General features: G+C 42.6%; 2 protein-coding genes across 7 annotated transcripts; one reads left to right on the forward strand and one right to left on the reverse strand.

Annotated features, from left to right (window-relative positions):
• The first annotated feature begins 8,483 nt into the window (after nucleotides 1-8,483).
• Nucleotides 8,484-15,245, forward strand: LOC136485338 (rRNA biogenesis protein RRP5-like). Of its 6 annotated transcripts, none has more exons than XM_066482245.1 (10): nucleotides 8,484-8,948; nucleotides 9,065-9,135; nucleotides 9,790-9,864; nucleotides 9,952-10,021; nucleotides 10,537-10,578; nucleotides 14,040-14,104; nucleotides 14,182-14,262; nucleotides 14,342-14,416; nucleotides 14,499-14,600; nucleotides 15,005-15,245. In XM_066482245.1, the coding sequence occupies exons 1-10, from the start codon at nucleotides 8,678-8,680 to the stop codon at nucleotides 15,065-15,067; spliced, it is 915 nt and encodes a 304-aa protein (XP_066338342.1). In that variant the 5' UTR covers nucleotides 8,484-8,677; the 3' UTR covers nucleotides 15,068-15,245. The 6 variants fall into 6 exon arrangements, with proteins under 6 accessions (XP_066338342.1, XP_066338343.1, XP_066338344.1 ...); XM_066482246.1 differs by having other exon boundaries at nucleotides 8,485-8,948; nucleotides 9,796-9,864; XM_066482247.1 differs by having other exon boundaries at nucleotides 8,485-8,930.
• On the reverse strand, nucleotides 11,256-13,268 carry LOC136485336 (uncharacterized). The gene is made up of 3 exons (XM_066482244.1): nucleotides 12,752-13,268; nucleotides 12,489-12,662; nucleotides 11,256-12,412 (listed from the first exon to the last, which is right to left on the reverse strand). The coding sequence occupies exons 1-3, from the start codon at nucleotides 12,953-12,955 to the stop codon at nucleotides 12,203-12,205; spliced, it is 588 nt and encodes a 195-aa protein (XP_066338341.1). The 5' UTR covers nucleotides 12,956-13,268; the 3' UTR covers nucleotides 11,256-12,202.
• Nucleotides 15,246-16,025: the final 780 nt, after the last annotated feature.

Raw genomic sequence — 16,025 nt, forward strand, 5'->3', positions numbered from 1 at the left:
ATAAATAAATGTTCTGGTCGAATTTGAATTATAAATTTAATTTTTTTTTGTGGAAAAATGATTTGTAGGGGCAGTTGGTACTGTAGCTGCCCCTACAAATCGATTTGTAGGGGCGGCTACAGTACCAACCGCCCCTACAAATCGATTTATAGGGGCGATCTGGGAACCGCCTCTACAAATGCATGATTTGTAGAGACCCTTGCGTAGGGGCGGCTGGCCGAACCGCCCCTACAAATGCTTATTAGCCGCCCCTAAAAACCATATCTGACGTAATGGCTACCACGCATCGAAGTCACAAGCCACGCATCTAGAATTGCAATTCCTATGGGGTGTTATAGACCACGTATTAATAGATGTATTTCTATATATGGCTGGAAAAAAGTTTTCCGCCCTAGTTTGTAATTTGACCAGCAATTCTTGACTTTTCCATTTTAATTTTTTTATGTTCCAAAAATAGGTTTTAAATTCTCCTATTTTGATATCTTAAACTTTTTAGTCTTTTCCATGCCACCAAAATTTAGTGCTCAGTGAGATCCAAAACTTTTTCTTCAAACATTTTCATTTCAAATTGTTTTGGGACAAAAAATATTTAATAAAAGATTCATAGAAGTCGGTAAAAAGGATAGCATTCCATGTTTTGTCATATGAGATCTTTTACAATCGTTGGAAAAGTACCATTAGTACTTCCTAGTACTTTTGTGTTTTTTAATTTCTAACCTATTGTTGGGGTTATGTAAATAGGATACCCCAAACCTCGGCCTTAAGAGTCACGCAGGATGGCCCAGCTGGCCACAGCCCAGCCAAACACAGCCCGCCTCGACCTCTCGCCCCTGAGCCGTACGAGGCCCGCCTCGACCTCTCCCACCTCTCAACCTTGCACCGCATTGTATTTTCTCTACATTAAAAGTAGCAATTGCACTTAGTGGATATGATGTGGTTAGATCGCTTTAAGAGGTTGAACGTTAGTGGAAGATGATGTGGATGATTTGCATGTTGAGATAGAACAAAAGTAGTAAGTAGTAATTACGCATGGTTCTGGTGACGTTGATAGCTTGCATTACGTGGTTTAAAGTTATTGGGGAGCAGGAATGACATGGCATTTAGTAGGAGATGATGTGGATGGTTACTGGGATATGATGTGAATGGCGAGCTTGTTGAGATAGAAGGCTGGTGGGGTTAATGATTATAAAATACTAGCTAGCAGCATACACCGCGAGTTTCCATGGGAATTGTGGATGATTGGGAATGAAATTGACTACATGTAATTATTTATATGTAGGGATAAACTTTTATAAACCAATATTTGTGGATGATGTGGAAGGCTGACATCGACAACTAAGTTTATGTTACTGGATGATGTGTCTCGCTGTTGTGTATATTATAGTTGTCGATGTGAATTGGATGTGATAGTGGACTTTGGAATGAAATTAGACTATAAATAATTACTTATATGAAGAGATAAACTATTATAAACCAATGTTGGTGGATGATGTGTCATGCCGACATGGACAACTATTGTTAGTGGATGATGTGTATATTTTATAATTGCAGATGTGGGTTGTAATTGCATGTGATAGTGGACTAATGAGGTGGATAGCTTCCATGTCAAGATAGAACTTTATTGAGGTTTAGGATTATAAAAGATATAGATATAGATATAGCTATAGCTATAGATAGGGATGAAAACAGATCGGATACGAACGGATATCACTCATATTATATTTGTTTTCATATTTCTGTTCGGATTCGGATTCGGACACGGATAGCGTTCGGATACATATACGAATATGGATTGACTCGGTTACGGATACGAATAATGAGTATTGAATACGGTATGAATCGGATTCGGAGAAGGTCGGATACAAATATCTATTCGGATATTGAGTAAAAGCAGCATATATATATATCATACGTGCGCAAACCATTACACCACTCTATGAGTCCATAATCCATCTAGATTAAGCTGAAAGACTAAAGAGTAAAGCAACAAATAAGATAAAGATACAGATACATCATACATCAAACATCATACAAGCACCAATCTTCGCGGCATGAGTAGAAATAGCCAAGCTCATGGCTTCATGGGTCTCATGGAGTCATGGTCATGGATTCAAGATCTACAATCCTTATACAGGCCATTTTTTCATTTGAGAAAGTTTGAACAAAATATAGTTCAAATTTCACAAGTGTGTGACATAGTTTTAGAAAGTCTGTATGAGATTCAAGAATTTGTGACTAGTGTTTGATAAAACTTTCTCAAATGGGAAAATGAGCTATGTAACAATTGTAGATCTTGCTGAGATGATCAAACTTGGTATTCAGAGTTTTTTCATCTGAGGTCATTTAGTGTCTCATTTGAGCAAGTTTGACCAAGTCAAATTTGGTCAAATGAAAAAACAACACTTTGACTTTAGTATTATGAACTCTAAATGCCTTCAAATTGAAAAGTTTTGAATACCAAGTTTGTTCAACTCATCAAGATCTACAATTCTTGTTTTGATCAACTTTCCATTTGAGATAGTTTGGATGGTTCAAATTTGTGATTTTTAAATTTCGATGCTTACAAACTAGTTTTCGGAACCCTAGATTGTCTCCAATTGAAAAGTTTTGAATACCAAGTTTGTTCAGCTCATCAAGATATACAATCCTTATATAGGCTATTTTTTCATTTGAGAAAGTTTGAACAAAATATAGTTCAAATTTTACAAGTGTGTGACATAGTTTCAGAAAGTCTATATGAGATTCAAGAATTTGTGACTAGTGTTTGATAAAACTTTCTCAAATGGGAAAATGAGCTATGTAACAATTATATATCTTGCTGAGACGATCAAACTTGGTATTCAGAGTTTTTTCATCTGAGGTCATTTAGTGTCTCATTTGAGCAAGTTTGACCAAGTCAAATTTGGTCAAATGAAAAAACAACACTTTGACTCTAGTATTATGAACTCTAAATGACTTCAAATTGAAAAGTTTTGAATACAAAGTTTGTTCAACTCATCAAGATCTACAATTGTTGTTTTGGTCAACTTTCCATTTGAGATAGTTTGGACGGTTCAAATTTGTGATTTTTAAATTTTGACATTTACAAACTAGTTTTCGGAACCCTAGATTGTCTCAAATTGAAAAGTTTTGAATACCAAATTTGTTCATCTCATCAAGATCTACAATCCTTATATAGGCCATTTTTTCATTTGAGAAAGTTTGAACAAAATATAGTTCAAATTTCACAAGTGTGTGACATAGTTTCAGAAAGTCTATATGAGATTCAAGAATTTGTGACTAGTGTTTGATAAAACTTTCTCAAATGGGAAAATAAGCTATGTAACAATTGTATATCTTGCTGAGACGATCAAACTTGATATTCAGAGTTTTTTCATCTGAGGTCATTTAGTGTCTCATTTGAGCAAGTTTGACCAAGTCAAATTTGGTCAAATGAAAAAAACAACACTTTGACTCTAGTATTATGAACTCTAAATGACTTTAAATTGAAAAGTTTTGAATACCAAGTTTGTTCAACTCATCAAGATCTACAATTGTTGTTTTGGTCAACTTTCCATTTGAGATAGTTTGGAGGGTTCAAATTTGTGATTTTTAAATTTCGACGTTTACAAACTAGTTTTCGGAACCCTAGATTGTCTCAAATTGAAAAGTTTTGAATACCAAATTTGTTCATCTCATCAAGATCTACAATCCTTATATAGGCCATTTTTTCATTTGAGAAAGTTTGAACAAAATATAGTTCAAATTTCACAAGTGTATGACATAGTTTCAGAAAGTCTATATGAGATTCAAGAATTTGTGACTAGTGTTTGATAAAACTTTCTCAAATGGGAAAATGAGCTATGTAACAATTGTAGATCTTGCTGAGATGATCAAACTTGGTATTCAGAGTTTTTTCATCTGAGGTCATTTAGTGTCTCATTTGAGCAAGTTTGACCAAGTCAAATTTGGTCAAATGAAAAAACAACACTTTGACTCTAATATTATGAACTCTAAATGACTTTAAATTGAAAAGTTTTGAATACCAAGTTTGTTCAACTCATCAAGATCTACAATTGTTGTTTTGGTCAACTTTCCATTTGAGATAGTTTGGATGGTTCAAATTTGTGATTTTTAAATTTTGACGCCTATAAACTAGTTTTCCATTTGAGAAAGTTTGGACGGTTTAAATTTTGAAGCACTAAATGATTTCAAACGAAAAAGTTGTAAACAACAAAGTTTCATAACTTTTTGAGATCTACAATTTTTATTTTGATCATTTCTCCATCCAAGGTCGTTTGAATAATATCCGGATAATATCCGTTTTTAAATATTCGGATATATCCGATACTTAACCGGATTATCCGATATCCGCCGGATATCGATGATATTACATCCGTATTTGATATCCGCCTAAGATATCCGTTTTAGTATCCGTATCCGAAAAAAATTACGGATATCCGAGTAACTATCTATATAAGTGTTCATATTTGTTCGGTCGAACGGACGGTCGAATAAATATCCGTACCGTTTTCATCCATAGCTATAGATATAGATAGAGATATGCAAATGAGGCTATCAAGGCATTAACGATGAAGAGATATGAGTGATACCTTGTCTTTATAGAAGAACTAACAAATGGTCTTGTCTATGAGAACCCAAAGCCTAAAATAGGAGACAGACACAAGAGTAATCTTCGTTTGTTTGTACCACTGAGAGCTAGCAGTGTTGATATGACGAAGGCTTTCTGTAACACCCTAAAATTTGCTACTTTCGAAATACATGTAAATTGAGTTAATTTTGGAATTTAGTGCTCATAAAAACATAGGAAAAATAATAATTTACATTAAATTAAAATTTATCATAGGAATTTTGTACCATTTTTATGCATTCATGCTGATGCATACTTATTTTTGTGATGAGTGGTTTTGTCCAAAATTCAAAATAATTTCAAATGCTTTTGTAATGGTTTGAAAATGGATTTGAAAATAGAATTTAGGAAACAAAAAGAAAATGGAAAAACTGCTCTCTCTCTCTCTCTCTCTCTCTCTCTCTCTCTCTATCTATCTCCATCCTCTCTCTTTTAGCTCAGCCGGCCTGCTCCCTTGGGCCACCGGCCTGTTTTTTTCCTCGGGCCCAAACCAGCCCGGCCTCTCTCCTCCCCCTCAGCTCTTCCTCACATGGCCTAGCTCCTCCTCCTCAACAGGACAGCCCAAGCCACGCGCAACGGCCCACTGCCCGCGCTGTGCCGCTTTCCCTCTCTCCCACGCCTTGAGTCGCCGACAGGTGGGCTTGCTCGATCAGCGCCGTCTCCTTTCTCCCGTCCACTCCGGACTCTGCAGCCACCGTCGAGGAAGTCCGCCACCTCCACATCTTCACGTCGTGCCGTGCACCCCACGCCACCCCGCCTCATAAAAGCCGAGCCCCGTGTTCGCTGCCTCTATCCCGAGCCCTAGCATAGCCGCTAAGCCATCATGTGCCCTAGCCCCGCCACCCAAATCTCACCGAGAAGAAGCCATCGTCGCCGCGTTGCTTAGCTGCTCCTCCGTCACGGTAAGAGCATCCCGAGCTTCGCATAGAGTTCTCGAACCCATAGAGCACTTTATCTCCCTCTTTCTCGATCTGTTTTGGCCTTCACCGCATCGCCGTTGCTCCACCGCCGCCGTTGCTCGCAGCTAGCCATCTCTGCTCGACCTTAGCCGCCGTAGATTGCGGAGTTGAGTTCGCCATCGTCTTCTCTTGCTCCCTGTGTTTTCCCCGCATCGAATCGTGGACTCTAGGGCCCTCTTCGCGCTCGCCAGCGAGCTCCTCGCTGCCATCAATGGAGCTCCGCCACGTCTGGCACTGTTCCGGCCGGCCGGCTCTCCTCTCTCTCTCTCCTCTTCTAATCTTAGCAGTCCATTTCAGATCCATTGGTCCAGATCAACCGACACCCCTTCACCTTGCCTTTTTGCCAAAACCCCCCTTGGATTTTTAATATAGAACCCGCCGTCCCTGCAGTTTTGCTAAAGAGCCCCTGCCTTTTTATGAAATAATACCCGCAGTCCTTGGGCAGATTTAAAATTTGATTTTATTAATTTTAAATTCGAAAATCAAGTTCCATCTATTTACAGAATTGCCACTACCTTCGGTAGGCCATAAAATCTCCGTTTTAACTCCGATTTGACCTATTCAAGTTGCGTTAGATTCGTAATTGCGTAATCTACATATTTATACTACTGTTAAATATTTTCAACTTTTGAAATTCGAGGTTAGATTCAATCTATTATTTTATTAAAGGAAATCTTGCTTAATTCATAACTTTTTCGTTATAGCTCTGATTGGAGTGCTTTTCGCGTCTTTGCGTTCGTAGTAACGTGTAGAACATCTTTAAAATCTTTTTACTTGTTGTTTCATATGTTTGATGTATTGTTCTAATTTAGTTCTATTGTTTGCTTCGTGTATGATTGCATGGATGCTTGTGTGGTGCTTTATGATCATGTCTAGTCGATGAGCTATACATGGTGAATCAAGAAGCAGATCTTTGAAGGCTCGAACTAGAAGAAGGATCAGAGTTTTAAGGCAAGTATAGCATGGGACCATCCTTGTTACCTATTCACCTTTAATCACTTAATTCATATTGCATGTGTCTACCTTGTTGCTAATATGGATATCCTAGATATTTGATATCTTGTACCTTGACACCATGGGTGATTATGCATTGGGTAGTATGATGCTAGTGCTCAATTAAAGATCATGATCTTGTAATTTGACTAATGGAATATGCAATAAACACTAAAATATATTTTTTAGCAACATGGAATCAGGGGCTAGAGCATTGGGCTGTTTTTTATGGTACTCTAGATTCCTCTCCCTAAGGACTTATTTGTAGGTGATCATCCGGGACTTACAGTACAACTGTGAGGGCTACATGGCTCTGGCTTTACTTCAGTATGAGGACCTTTTCTAGCTTGTTAGTGGTTACCTTTATGGCGTAAGAATGGCTTGACAAATCGGGTATAGGACAGCCTCTACTCTTATGTGTATAGTTGTGATGGAACTGTGTCATTCGATAGGGGGTTCCTATATCTGTTTGCTGATTGAATCTAATGGACCTAACTTGTTAGACGAACATTTGAAAGGCTTCATAGTGAACCCTGCCAACCTTCCTTGGTAGTGGGTTAAAAGGCTCGCGACCTCGAACGAAAGGGTAAATCACGACTCATAGTGAAAGTGTACAACCTCTGCAGAGTGTAAAACTGGTATATCAGTCGTGCTCACAGTCATGAGCGGCCTTGGAACCCTTATAGAATAGATGATGAACACTGATGATACTGATGATGAAGATGCTCACTAATGATTACTGTTTATGCTATTCATTATTCATGTTTACCTGATTATGTGTTTACATGGGCTTGTGAATAAACTTGTTGCCACCCAATTGCTAAAAGATGACTCATTAAAAGCTAATCGCAATTTAACCAGTGTCAGCCTTTTGAGCCTCATGAACCCATGTTATATTTGTTGAGTACGACATGTACTTACGCTTGCTTTATTTTTTTTAAATATTTGGATAAAAATCCCAGATGGGTACCAGATTGCTAGAGTTTGAAGGAGTTAGGCTTGTGATCAAACAGTCAGTTGTCCCTGTGGAATTGGAGTCTTCACCCGAAGATCGGAGTTGTCTTTCCGATGTTTGTTGTCTAAGGTTATACCTTTCATGCTAAGTACGTTATATATTGAGCATTCGTCTTTTGATATTACCCTTATTTATAGCTATATGTGAGATTTGACTTTCTGGGCTCACATATGATGTGTATCTGGTTTTGTTCTTAAAATCGGGTGCTACACTTTCCAACTGATATCTGCGGCCATTTTCCTCACTTTGGTGGTCCTGTCCTGCACCAATGATGCTGGTATGTGTGTATAGTTTAAGCTTGAGTTTGCAATATTTAATCTTTTGAAATACGCGTCAAAGGCGTCGTCTCAAAAAAAAAATTAATCTTTTACTGATGAATAAACTGATGTGTAGATGCGAAGACGAAATGTACCCCAGAATTTCCACGTTGTGACCTTGATAAATGCCACTATAAATGTCAAAGCTTACAGCTTCCACATGTCGTAGGCATCTGTATGACTGATCGCGATCCTCAGGAGCACTACGTAAAAAACGGTTTTTAGCAACGGGAAAAAAAAAATTTTAGGGGCGGCTGGTGATAGAGCCGCCCCTACAGTGGTGTGTTCGGGAGCCCAGACACCAGCCGCCCCTACAAATGGAACAGCAGGGGCGGCTGGTGATACGAGCCGCCCCTACAAATGGGTCTGATTTGTAGGGGCGGTTCACTCACCAGCCGCCCCAGAGTTAATATTTGTAGGGGCAGCTGGTAATTAAGCCGCCCCTACAAATGCATGTACAGTCGCTACCCATCCAAAATATCTACTGACCTCTCCTCTCTCTCTCCGTCTCGACGCCCTATCTCTCTCCCTCTCCTCCGAGCCCCTCCATCTCTCCCCCACGCCGCCCCTCCCTCTCCCCCACACGGTGACGGACGTCCCTCTTCTCCGTGCGGCGGCACCCAGAGGAGGCGCACGACGTCGCACCCCCCTCTTCTCCGCGCGGCGGCACTCGGTGGCGCACCCTCCTCCACATCCCCATCTGGCCGACGCCACCTCCCTGCTCTAGATCTGGCCGGCGCCGCTCCCTCCTCCACATCCCCCGATGGCTGCGCCTAGAGAGGGGGGCAAGGCGAGTAGACGAGAGTGGGATGGGGGAGGAGGAGAGAAAGGGAGGGGGCGGGGAGGACGACGCAGCGGTGGCGGTTGCACGCGCCGAGAAGCAGGCGTAGGAACTGTAGGACGCACCGGTGGTGCTGCTGATGCAAACCCATGCGGAGGAGGAGGCGCTGCGACGCCGCACTCCCGGGCTCAGGGGGCTAGGCGAGGCCACTGCAGCGTATCCTGGCATCGAGAAGGTCTGTGTCATGTTGCACGTAAGATATTCTTCTTCCTTTTTTTTTTTTGCTTGCTGCAGTGCTGTCATGGTGTTTGATAAAATGTGCAGATCATCAATTGCACATTTAGACTGCAGTGCGTGTGGATTTTACAGGTCGTGCTTTGGAGCTAATCACCGGAGTAAAGATGCCATACCCAATGGTTAAAGGCCAGCTAGCTTTTCAGGTGACTAATGCGCTTGCCACTGTGCAATATATGTGATCTCAGAAAATGAGTGTTGGTGTAACCGTATATAATAACATAACTGGGAGTACAGGCCTGCATGGTGTATATATATATGTGTGGATATTTAATCTATTTGTGTGTTGAGGAATTGATGGGCTTACGACAAGTCTGAAGCTTAAGTGCGTAGTATCTGTAGTATCCTATATAGCATGCATTTGTATGTCTTGTTCACTTTAGAATTTTCAGTTTTGAAGAAGCAATGATTTGTAGTATCCTATATAGCATGCATTTGTAGTATCCTATATAGCATGCAGATCAGAGTGCTGTCTTTCTGATGCATATATATATATATGCAGATCATGGTTTCTCTCTAATTACTCAACTCTCTAGGAATAGCTGTACTCTGTACTGAGCTAGTTATTATTACTACTACTAGAAACTGCCTCAATCTTGTTATGTCCTGTTCGAACATAGGGTTTTTTTGCATGTTAATAAAATAACTGAAAAGTTACAGAACAAAGCACTAAGGTTTACATACTAGTTAGTATATTTGCCTTCATGGCTGTGCACAATCTTAATAACTGCGGATTCTAAATGCCTATTGGCTGCACAGTTTGGGATATGACAAATGACAAATGTTTTGATTTTGATGAGGCCAAGACCACCAAGAAGATTGTGCTGAAGCTGCAGTGCCAGAGCTGCAATCACTACTCACAGCACCCAATCAAGGTACTGTCTCATTTCTCCTATGCTAAGTTGAATCAAGTATGTCACCATTTGTTTTATCTCAATCTTTCCTGGCTCCCTGTGTCACAGAGGTGCAAACATTCTGAGATTATTGGAGACAAGAAGGGCAAGAGAACATCTGTACCTTCAAAAATAAATGGTATGCCTTGGCTTCGGAATGCGTACTTATACTGTTTGATAACTAATGACTTCATGAGAGGAGCTGCTAGCTTCTTTTTTCCTGAACATGCTAGCCAGGCAGCAGCTTCTCCCTAACTCCTAGATAAGTACAAACCAGTAGCTAAAAATCTGATTGGTGAAGAATTTGCTGAAACCTGGGCACAAGTTCAACCAACTTCTAGTTCTCGGTGAAGTCAACAAACTTCATTTGCTATCAATGCACTTTGAAAAAAAACAGAACATCCCTTTTTCTTCTGTTAATAAACATTTGACGCTTTGGACATTCATTACACAGTTATGTTATAAAAATGATAGCAAAAAAAGAATCTAAAGTCACTGTTTTGCATGCACACTTGTAGCTTATCATGGTATGTGCATGACCTCACGATACAATCAGTTGTGTGCACTGCTAATGATGATGCACCTTTTGTTGTCAGATGGATATTTGATCACATTGCTAATTTTTCCATCTGATTTTCTAATACCCGTCTGCAGATATTGAAGGTCAAAATTTAGTTCTTTCGGCAAAGCACTCACTCACTACTGGACGCAGGGTCTTTGCCGAGGGCCTGAAGCCCTCGGCAAAGGCTCTTCAGCCGTCGGCGAAGGATTTGCCGAGGGCAGCCCTCGGTGAAGAACCCTCGGGAAAAAAAACATCGGCGAAGGACTCTTTGCCGAGGGCCTTTTATCGGGCACTCGGCATAGTATTTGCCGAGGGCTAACGGCGGCCCTCGGCAAAGTAAAGTAGTCGTTAGGTTCGCGGTTATTTTCCACGGTGTCTTTGCCGAGGGCTGACATACAGGCCCTCGGCAAAGAGCTTTTTTTTGGAATTTATTTGCCGAGAGCTATACCGCAGGGCCCTCGGCAAAGACCTATTTTCTTTTTTTTTCTCGGAATTTCTTTGCCGAGAGCTATATCGAAGGCCCTCGGCAAAGACCTACGTTTTTATTTTTGTCTCGGAATTTCTTTACCGAGGGCTGTGTTCAAAACTCTCGGCAAAGACCTACTTTTTAATTTTTCCTGGGAATTTCTTTGCCGAGGGCTATGGTGAAGGCCCTCGGCAAAGACCTGTTTTTAATTTTTCCTGGGATTTTCTTTGCCGAGGGCTATGGTCAAGGCCCTCGGCAAAGACCAGTGAAAATTTTCAACATTCCACCTGTTTCTTGCTTTCCATGCAGACAAAATATATATATATATATATTCAACAGCAGAAATATCCCACAAATATCACAATCATCACATATATCTCACAAATATCACATATATCTCACAGATATCACATAGATCATCACATGTATCATCACAAGTCCAAATTCAACAATTCCATAAGTCCACAATCTAACTCAAGTGTCAAGTCCACAAGTTCAAATCCGACTGAGGCTGGCCAACCTCTCCAACCGTCTGGCCTCTGCGTCACCAACCTTCCCAACCGTCTGGCCTCTGCGTCGAGGGTGGTGTAACGAAGCCTCCAGAATCAGGTGACACACGAGGGGGGTTATTGGAACCCGCCGACTGAGGCTGCACAAACAATTATATGCTTATGTGAGATTGCAGTAATTATTCTAGGACTACAGTTTTAGTATTTAGACAGAAACCTATCAAATTTTTTATAGCTAGTGTTGTCTGGGTTTCTATGTCATACAAGCAAATCAGTAGCTAGTGTTCTCTGGGTTTCTATGTCACACAAGCGAGAAGTGAACTTTAACGCTTACAGGAGTAGCTGCAAACGCGTGCGGCACCTGAGGCGGAGGAGCTGACATCTGCACAGGCACACCCATCTTCTGCCCAAGAGCTTGCATGATTTGCATCATTTCTGCAATCCTGACCTCCTGGGCCTCCCGAGCGGCCTGCTCAGCCTCCAGCCGAGCAGTGAGGGCCGTGATCTACGCCGTCTTCTCGTTGTTCTGGGCCTGCAATATTGCACTCCAATATTTCAGTAATGCAAAACTAACTCAAGTGTGAGAATATTAATTTACGACGAGTAAAACAAGAATTACCTCGAGCACATCGACCCGCTGCAGTGTCGGAGTAGGCCGTGAGCGTATGGGCTGGCTGGAACTCGTGCTCTGTGCTCGGAGCTGGCTCAGAGTGGGAACAGTGGTGGGGTCGATGGCGGCGTTCGCAATCCACGTCCGGCCGTGCTTCCTGCCGCCACCGAGCCTCATGATGGCCTCGGCATCAATGGGCTCGGTGCGGACGTCGTACTCTGGCCCGTGCCGCTGCTATACCGCCGACGTGTACTCCTGGACTTTAGTGAGTATGCCTCGCGAGGGGCAGCCGAGTCCCAGGTGACGTCGCCGGCCACCCTGGTCTGGTGGGACATAGCCCACGCCGTGAACATCGAGACATCCTCGTCCGGGTGCGCAGCCTCCTGCGAGAAAGGCGGCAGGTGGTGAGCAATCAGGCATACGTTAAGCGTGAAACTAAATAGAAGAAAAATCACTTACATATGCCGATTTGAATCCGGGGAGACTCCTGCTGCCTTGATGGTGAGTGGCAGCTGGCCTGAGCATACGCAGTGCCCGCTGAGACTCGTGCTTCTCTATGTAGGCCGGTGTGAACCACCTAGCCACGATCATTGTCCAGGCGTCGGCATGCGCTCGGCACCACCAGGGAATCACCTACATGTCAACGAGTGTTTGACATATATGAAGATGAAATTGAACATATTTAATTCAAAAACAAAACAATATCAATGTTATTCATGTACCTCAAGGTACTGCTCCTGGGTCAGCGTCATCTGTCGAGCCTCCCTCTTGGTGACTGTCATTCTACGAGCCGACGCGTAGTAGTCTATGTGGGCCTGGACGCGCGCCTCGTGAAACATGTCGGTGACATACTTCCTACAGGCTGCATGCGCCACACGATCAGCGAGGCCCTCGGTTCCTTCTTCGGCCCTGAAAAACCTCTGCATAAAAGATGATATATCCAATCCACGTCAAATGCCCTTTAGCTACACCCTCGCCAAATGCATGTTTCAAGAAGTCATCTGTCCTCTTCACCCAATCCACGTCGTAATCGTTTCGACTTCTTCGCCCCGTGTACATCCACTGACGGTCCTCCATCCTTTGACAAATACATCACCGAGTAACGTAACCATCAACTGCACCTAGCCGGTGTTCCTACTGTCTAATAGGTGAGGATAGATCCTAATCCCACCCGCGTATGCGTAGATGAGGTCAGTTTCCATGCTCCGCTCCTATCCGAGACAGAATTTCGGCAGCACCTCTCCGATGTTCTCCCAATACACGTCCTGCAAAGAAGTTTGTGTATTCGGAGAACAATGGGGAGGTGCTGCCGAAATTCTGGCTCGGATCGGAGCGCGGCCTGCGCGGCGGCGGCGTCCGCGTGGCGGCCGAGCGCGCGGTGGCGTGCGCGGCGGCGGCGGCGGCTGACCAGCGGCGGCGGCGGCAGGCGAGTGGCGGCTCGGGCGGGCGCGGCTTGGGATAAGGCCGCCCGCCCGGCCGTTCCCTTTTTTATATGGGGTCCCCTCTTTGCCGAGGGCCTAGATCCAGAGCCCTCGGCAAAGATTTTTTTTATTTTTTTTATTTAATTTCTTTGCCGAGGGCCAACATCCAAGGCCCTCGGCAAAGATGTTTTCTTTTTATTTCCGCCGGCGCCATCCCGTTCAAAATATTTGCCGAGGGCCTGTACAACGGGCCCTCGGCAAAGAGTTTTATTTTTTTATTTCCAAATTCTTTGCCGAGGGCCTAACGCCGAGCCCTCGGCAAAGGCTGACGGCCGGTGCCGCCGTCACGCTCGGCCGAGGTCGCCGAGAGGCGGTACTGTGCCGAGGGCCCGGCCCTCGGCAAAGGTGGGCCTTTGCCGTGGGCCGTTGATTGCCGAGGGTCCGGCCCTCGGCGAACGATCCGTTGCCGAGGGCTAAGCTTCGCCGAGGGCAGCCCTCGGCAAAGAAAGGATTTGCCGAGTGCCCGAAATCAGGCCCTCGGCAAAGTCTTTTGCCCTCGGCAATGTTGCTGTTTCCAGTAGTGATTATTTTATCAATTGCGCAAATGACATTCCTTCAGAGATATCGCAGATGCATCCTGGAGTTGTAGTTCATGTAATCTTTCTCTAGTTTTTTTTTTTTTTTTTGCTTAGCCTAGATGAGCAACTCAGCTGACATTTATTTTATCTTAGGGTTACATCTGCAACATTATCGAAACTGGTTGTTTCGTCCGTTTTCTCGGACATTTGACTGGTTTCTCTCCCAAGGACAAAGTAAGAAATTTTCAGCTCTGTCATTCTTTTTGTTTTTTTTTATTTGAAAAGAATGTCTAATTTTTCTTGTTTCACAAAGGCAGTTGATAGGCGGATAGAAAGGCTTTCTGATGCGTTCTATGTTGGCCAGTCAGTTCGGAGTCACATACTCAGCGTATGCCATAATTGTTGGTATATATTTGTTATCATCTATTACTTGTGTTCTTCTAAAAATTTTTTTGTTCCTCCCCTTGCAGGTAAATGCTGAAACTGCTAGAGTAAAACTCGCACTTCAACAGTCAATGTGCTCCTCAACGGATTCTTCATTTATTCAAGGATACTTTCTTCTGGATCAGAAGGTTATAATGGAAACAATTACCTCTTACTCTGTTGAATAGAAGTTTCCAAAACTTTATGGTACTCCATTCCAAATTAAGATATTTTGGCTTCTCTAGGCTTTTGCTATGCACTTATATATAGTGTATGTCTAAACAATTACCTCTTACTCGGTTGAATAGAAGTTTCCAAAACTATGATGAATCTTATCCCAGATGTAACACATTAGTCTGGACAGTTCATCTGATCTTGTCCATGCACCCAGTATGCTAAATGCCATCCTTGTTAATCAGCAGTTCAACACAATTCACTGCATCCTTCTCTAGATATTGCTTTGATGCATTCAGGGTAGATTTTGAAGTTTTTCATACTGTTGATGCTCCTATATAAAGTATAAACCACTAACTGATCATCTTTTGTGTGTCAGGACTATTACTTCTACAATGATGACAGTGGAGTACAACAATTGTTTGGAAACCCGCAACTGTGAAGACTTGAGCTGAGATTCTTTGGGTGACAAGTATATCATTAGAATTCTTCAACTTACCTACCATTCCTCTTCCTCCTGCCTGTAAACTGAAAGCATGCAAGTTGCTGCCTGTTGACCTCACCCCTCTCCTCTTGTACCAATGTTTAAATTCTTACGTCATTTAATGTTCTGGTCGAATTTGAATTGTAAATTTAATTTTTTTTGGCGAAAAAATTAATTTGTAGGGTCGGTTGGTACTGTAGTCGCCCCTACAAATCGATTTGTAGGGGTGGCTGGTGTTCCCAGACCGCCCCTATAAATCGATTTGTAGGGGCGGCTACAGGACCAACCGCCCCTACAAATCAGCGATTTGTAGCCACCCTTTCATAGGGGCGGCTGGCAAAACCGCCCCTACAGAGGCTTACCAGCCGCCCCTAAAAACCTTTTTCGACGTAGTGGAGTGCTGCTGCTGGAGTACAATAGTCAGTCCCCAGTCCACCGCAACCTCGCCCACTTTACTACAAATCACTTTTACTAAATCTCCTACGACTTCTTTGTCGAGGCTAAAAGTGGTTCAGCCTGCACTTTAAGCAAGGTGCAGGGCATAGGATTGCCACATTAATTTCTACATATGGTTGCTTAAGAAAGTATCACTCCGAGTAGTCTTGTATTCTATTGACGATGGTGGTCTTAAGATGACCATCATAAAAATCATATACATAGGACTCGTATATTAAAATCATAACTTTTTTCATATGAAGTCGGATCAAGACATGTTTTATACTAAAAGAATAGAACTCGATAAGATCTACAGCGATGTAGATGATAAATTTTTTATTTGTGATTACTTAGTGACCGATATATTGGTTACGAGTTCTCTGATCTATTCTAGGAAGACATTTTTTGGGAACAATTTTCTAAAGCCACTACAACAGGGTGGCCGCCAATGGTATTTTAGCCGCTGGTTCTATTAAAATTG

This window comes from Miscanthus floridulus, chromosome 10 (assembly GCF_019320115.1).
Source record: "Miscanthus floridulus cultivar M001 chromosome 10, ASM1932011v1, whole genome shotgun sequence".
NCBI classification, from domain to species: domain Eukaryota; kingdom Viridiplantae; phylum Streptophyta; class Magnoliopsida; order Poales; family Poaceae; genus Miscanthus; species Miscanthus floridulus.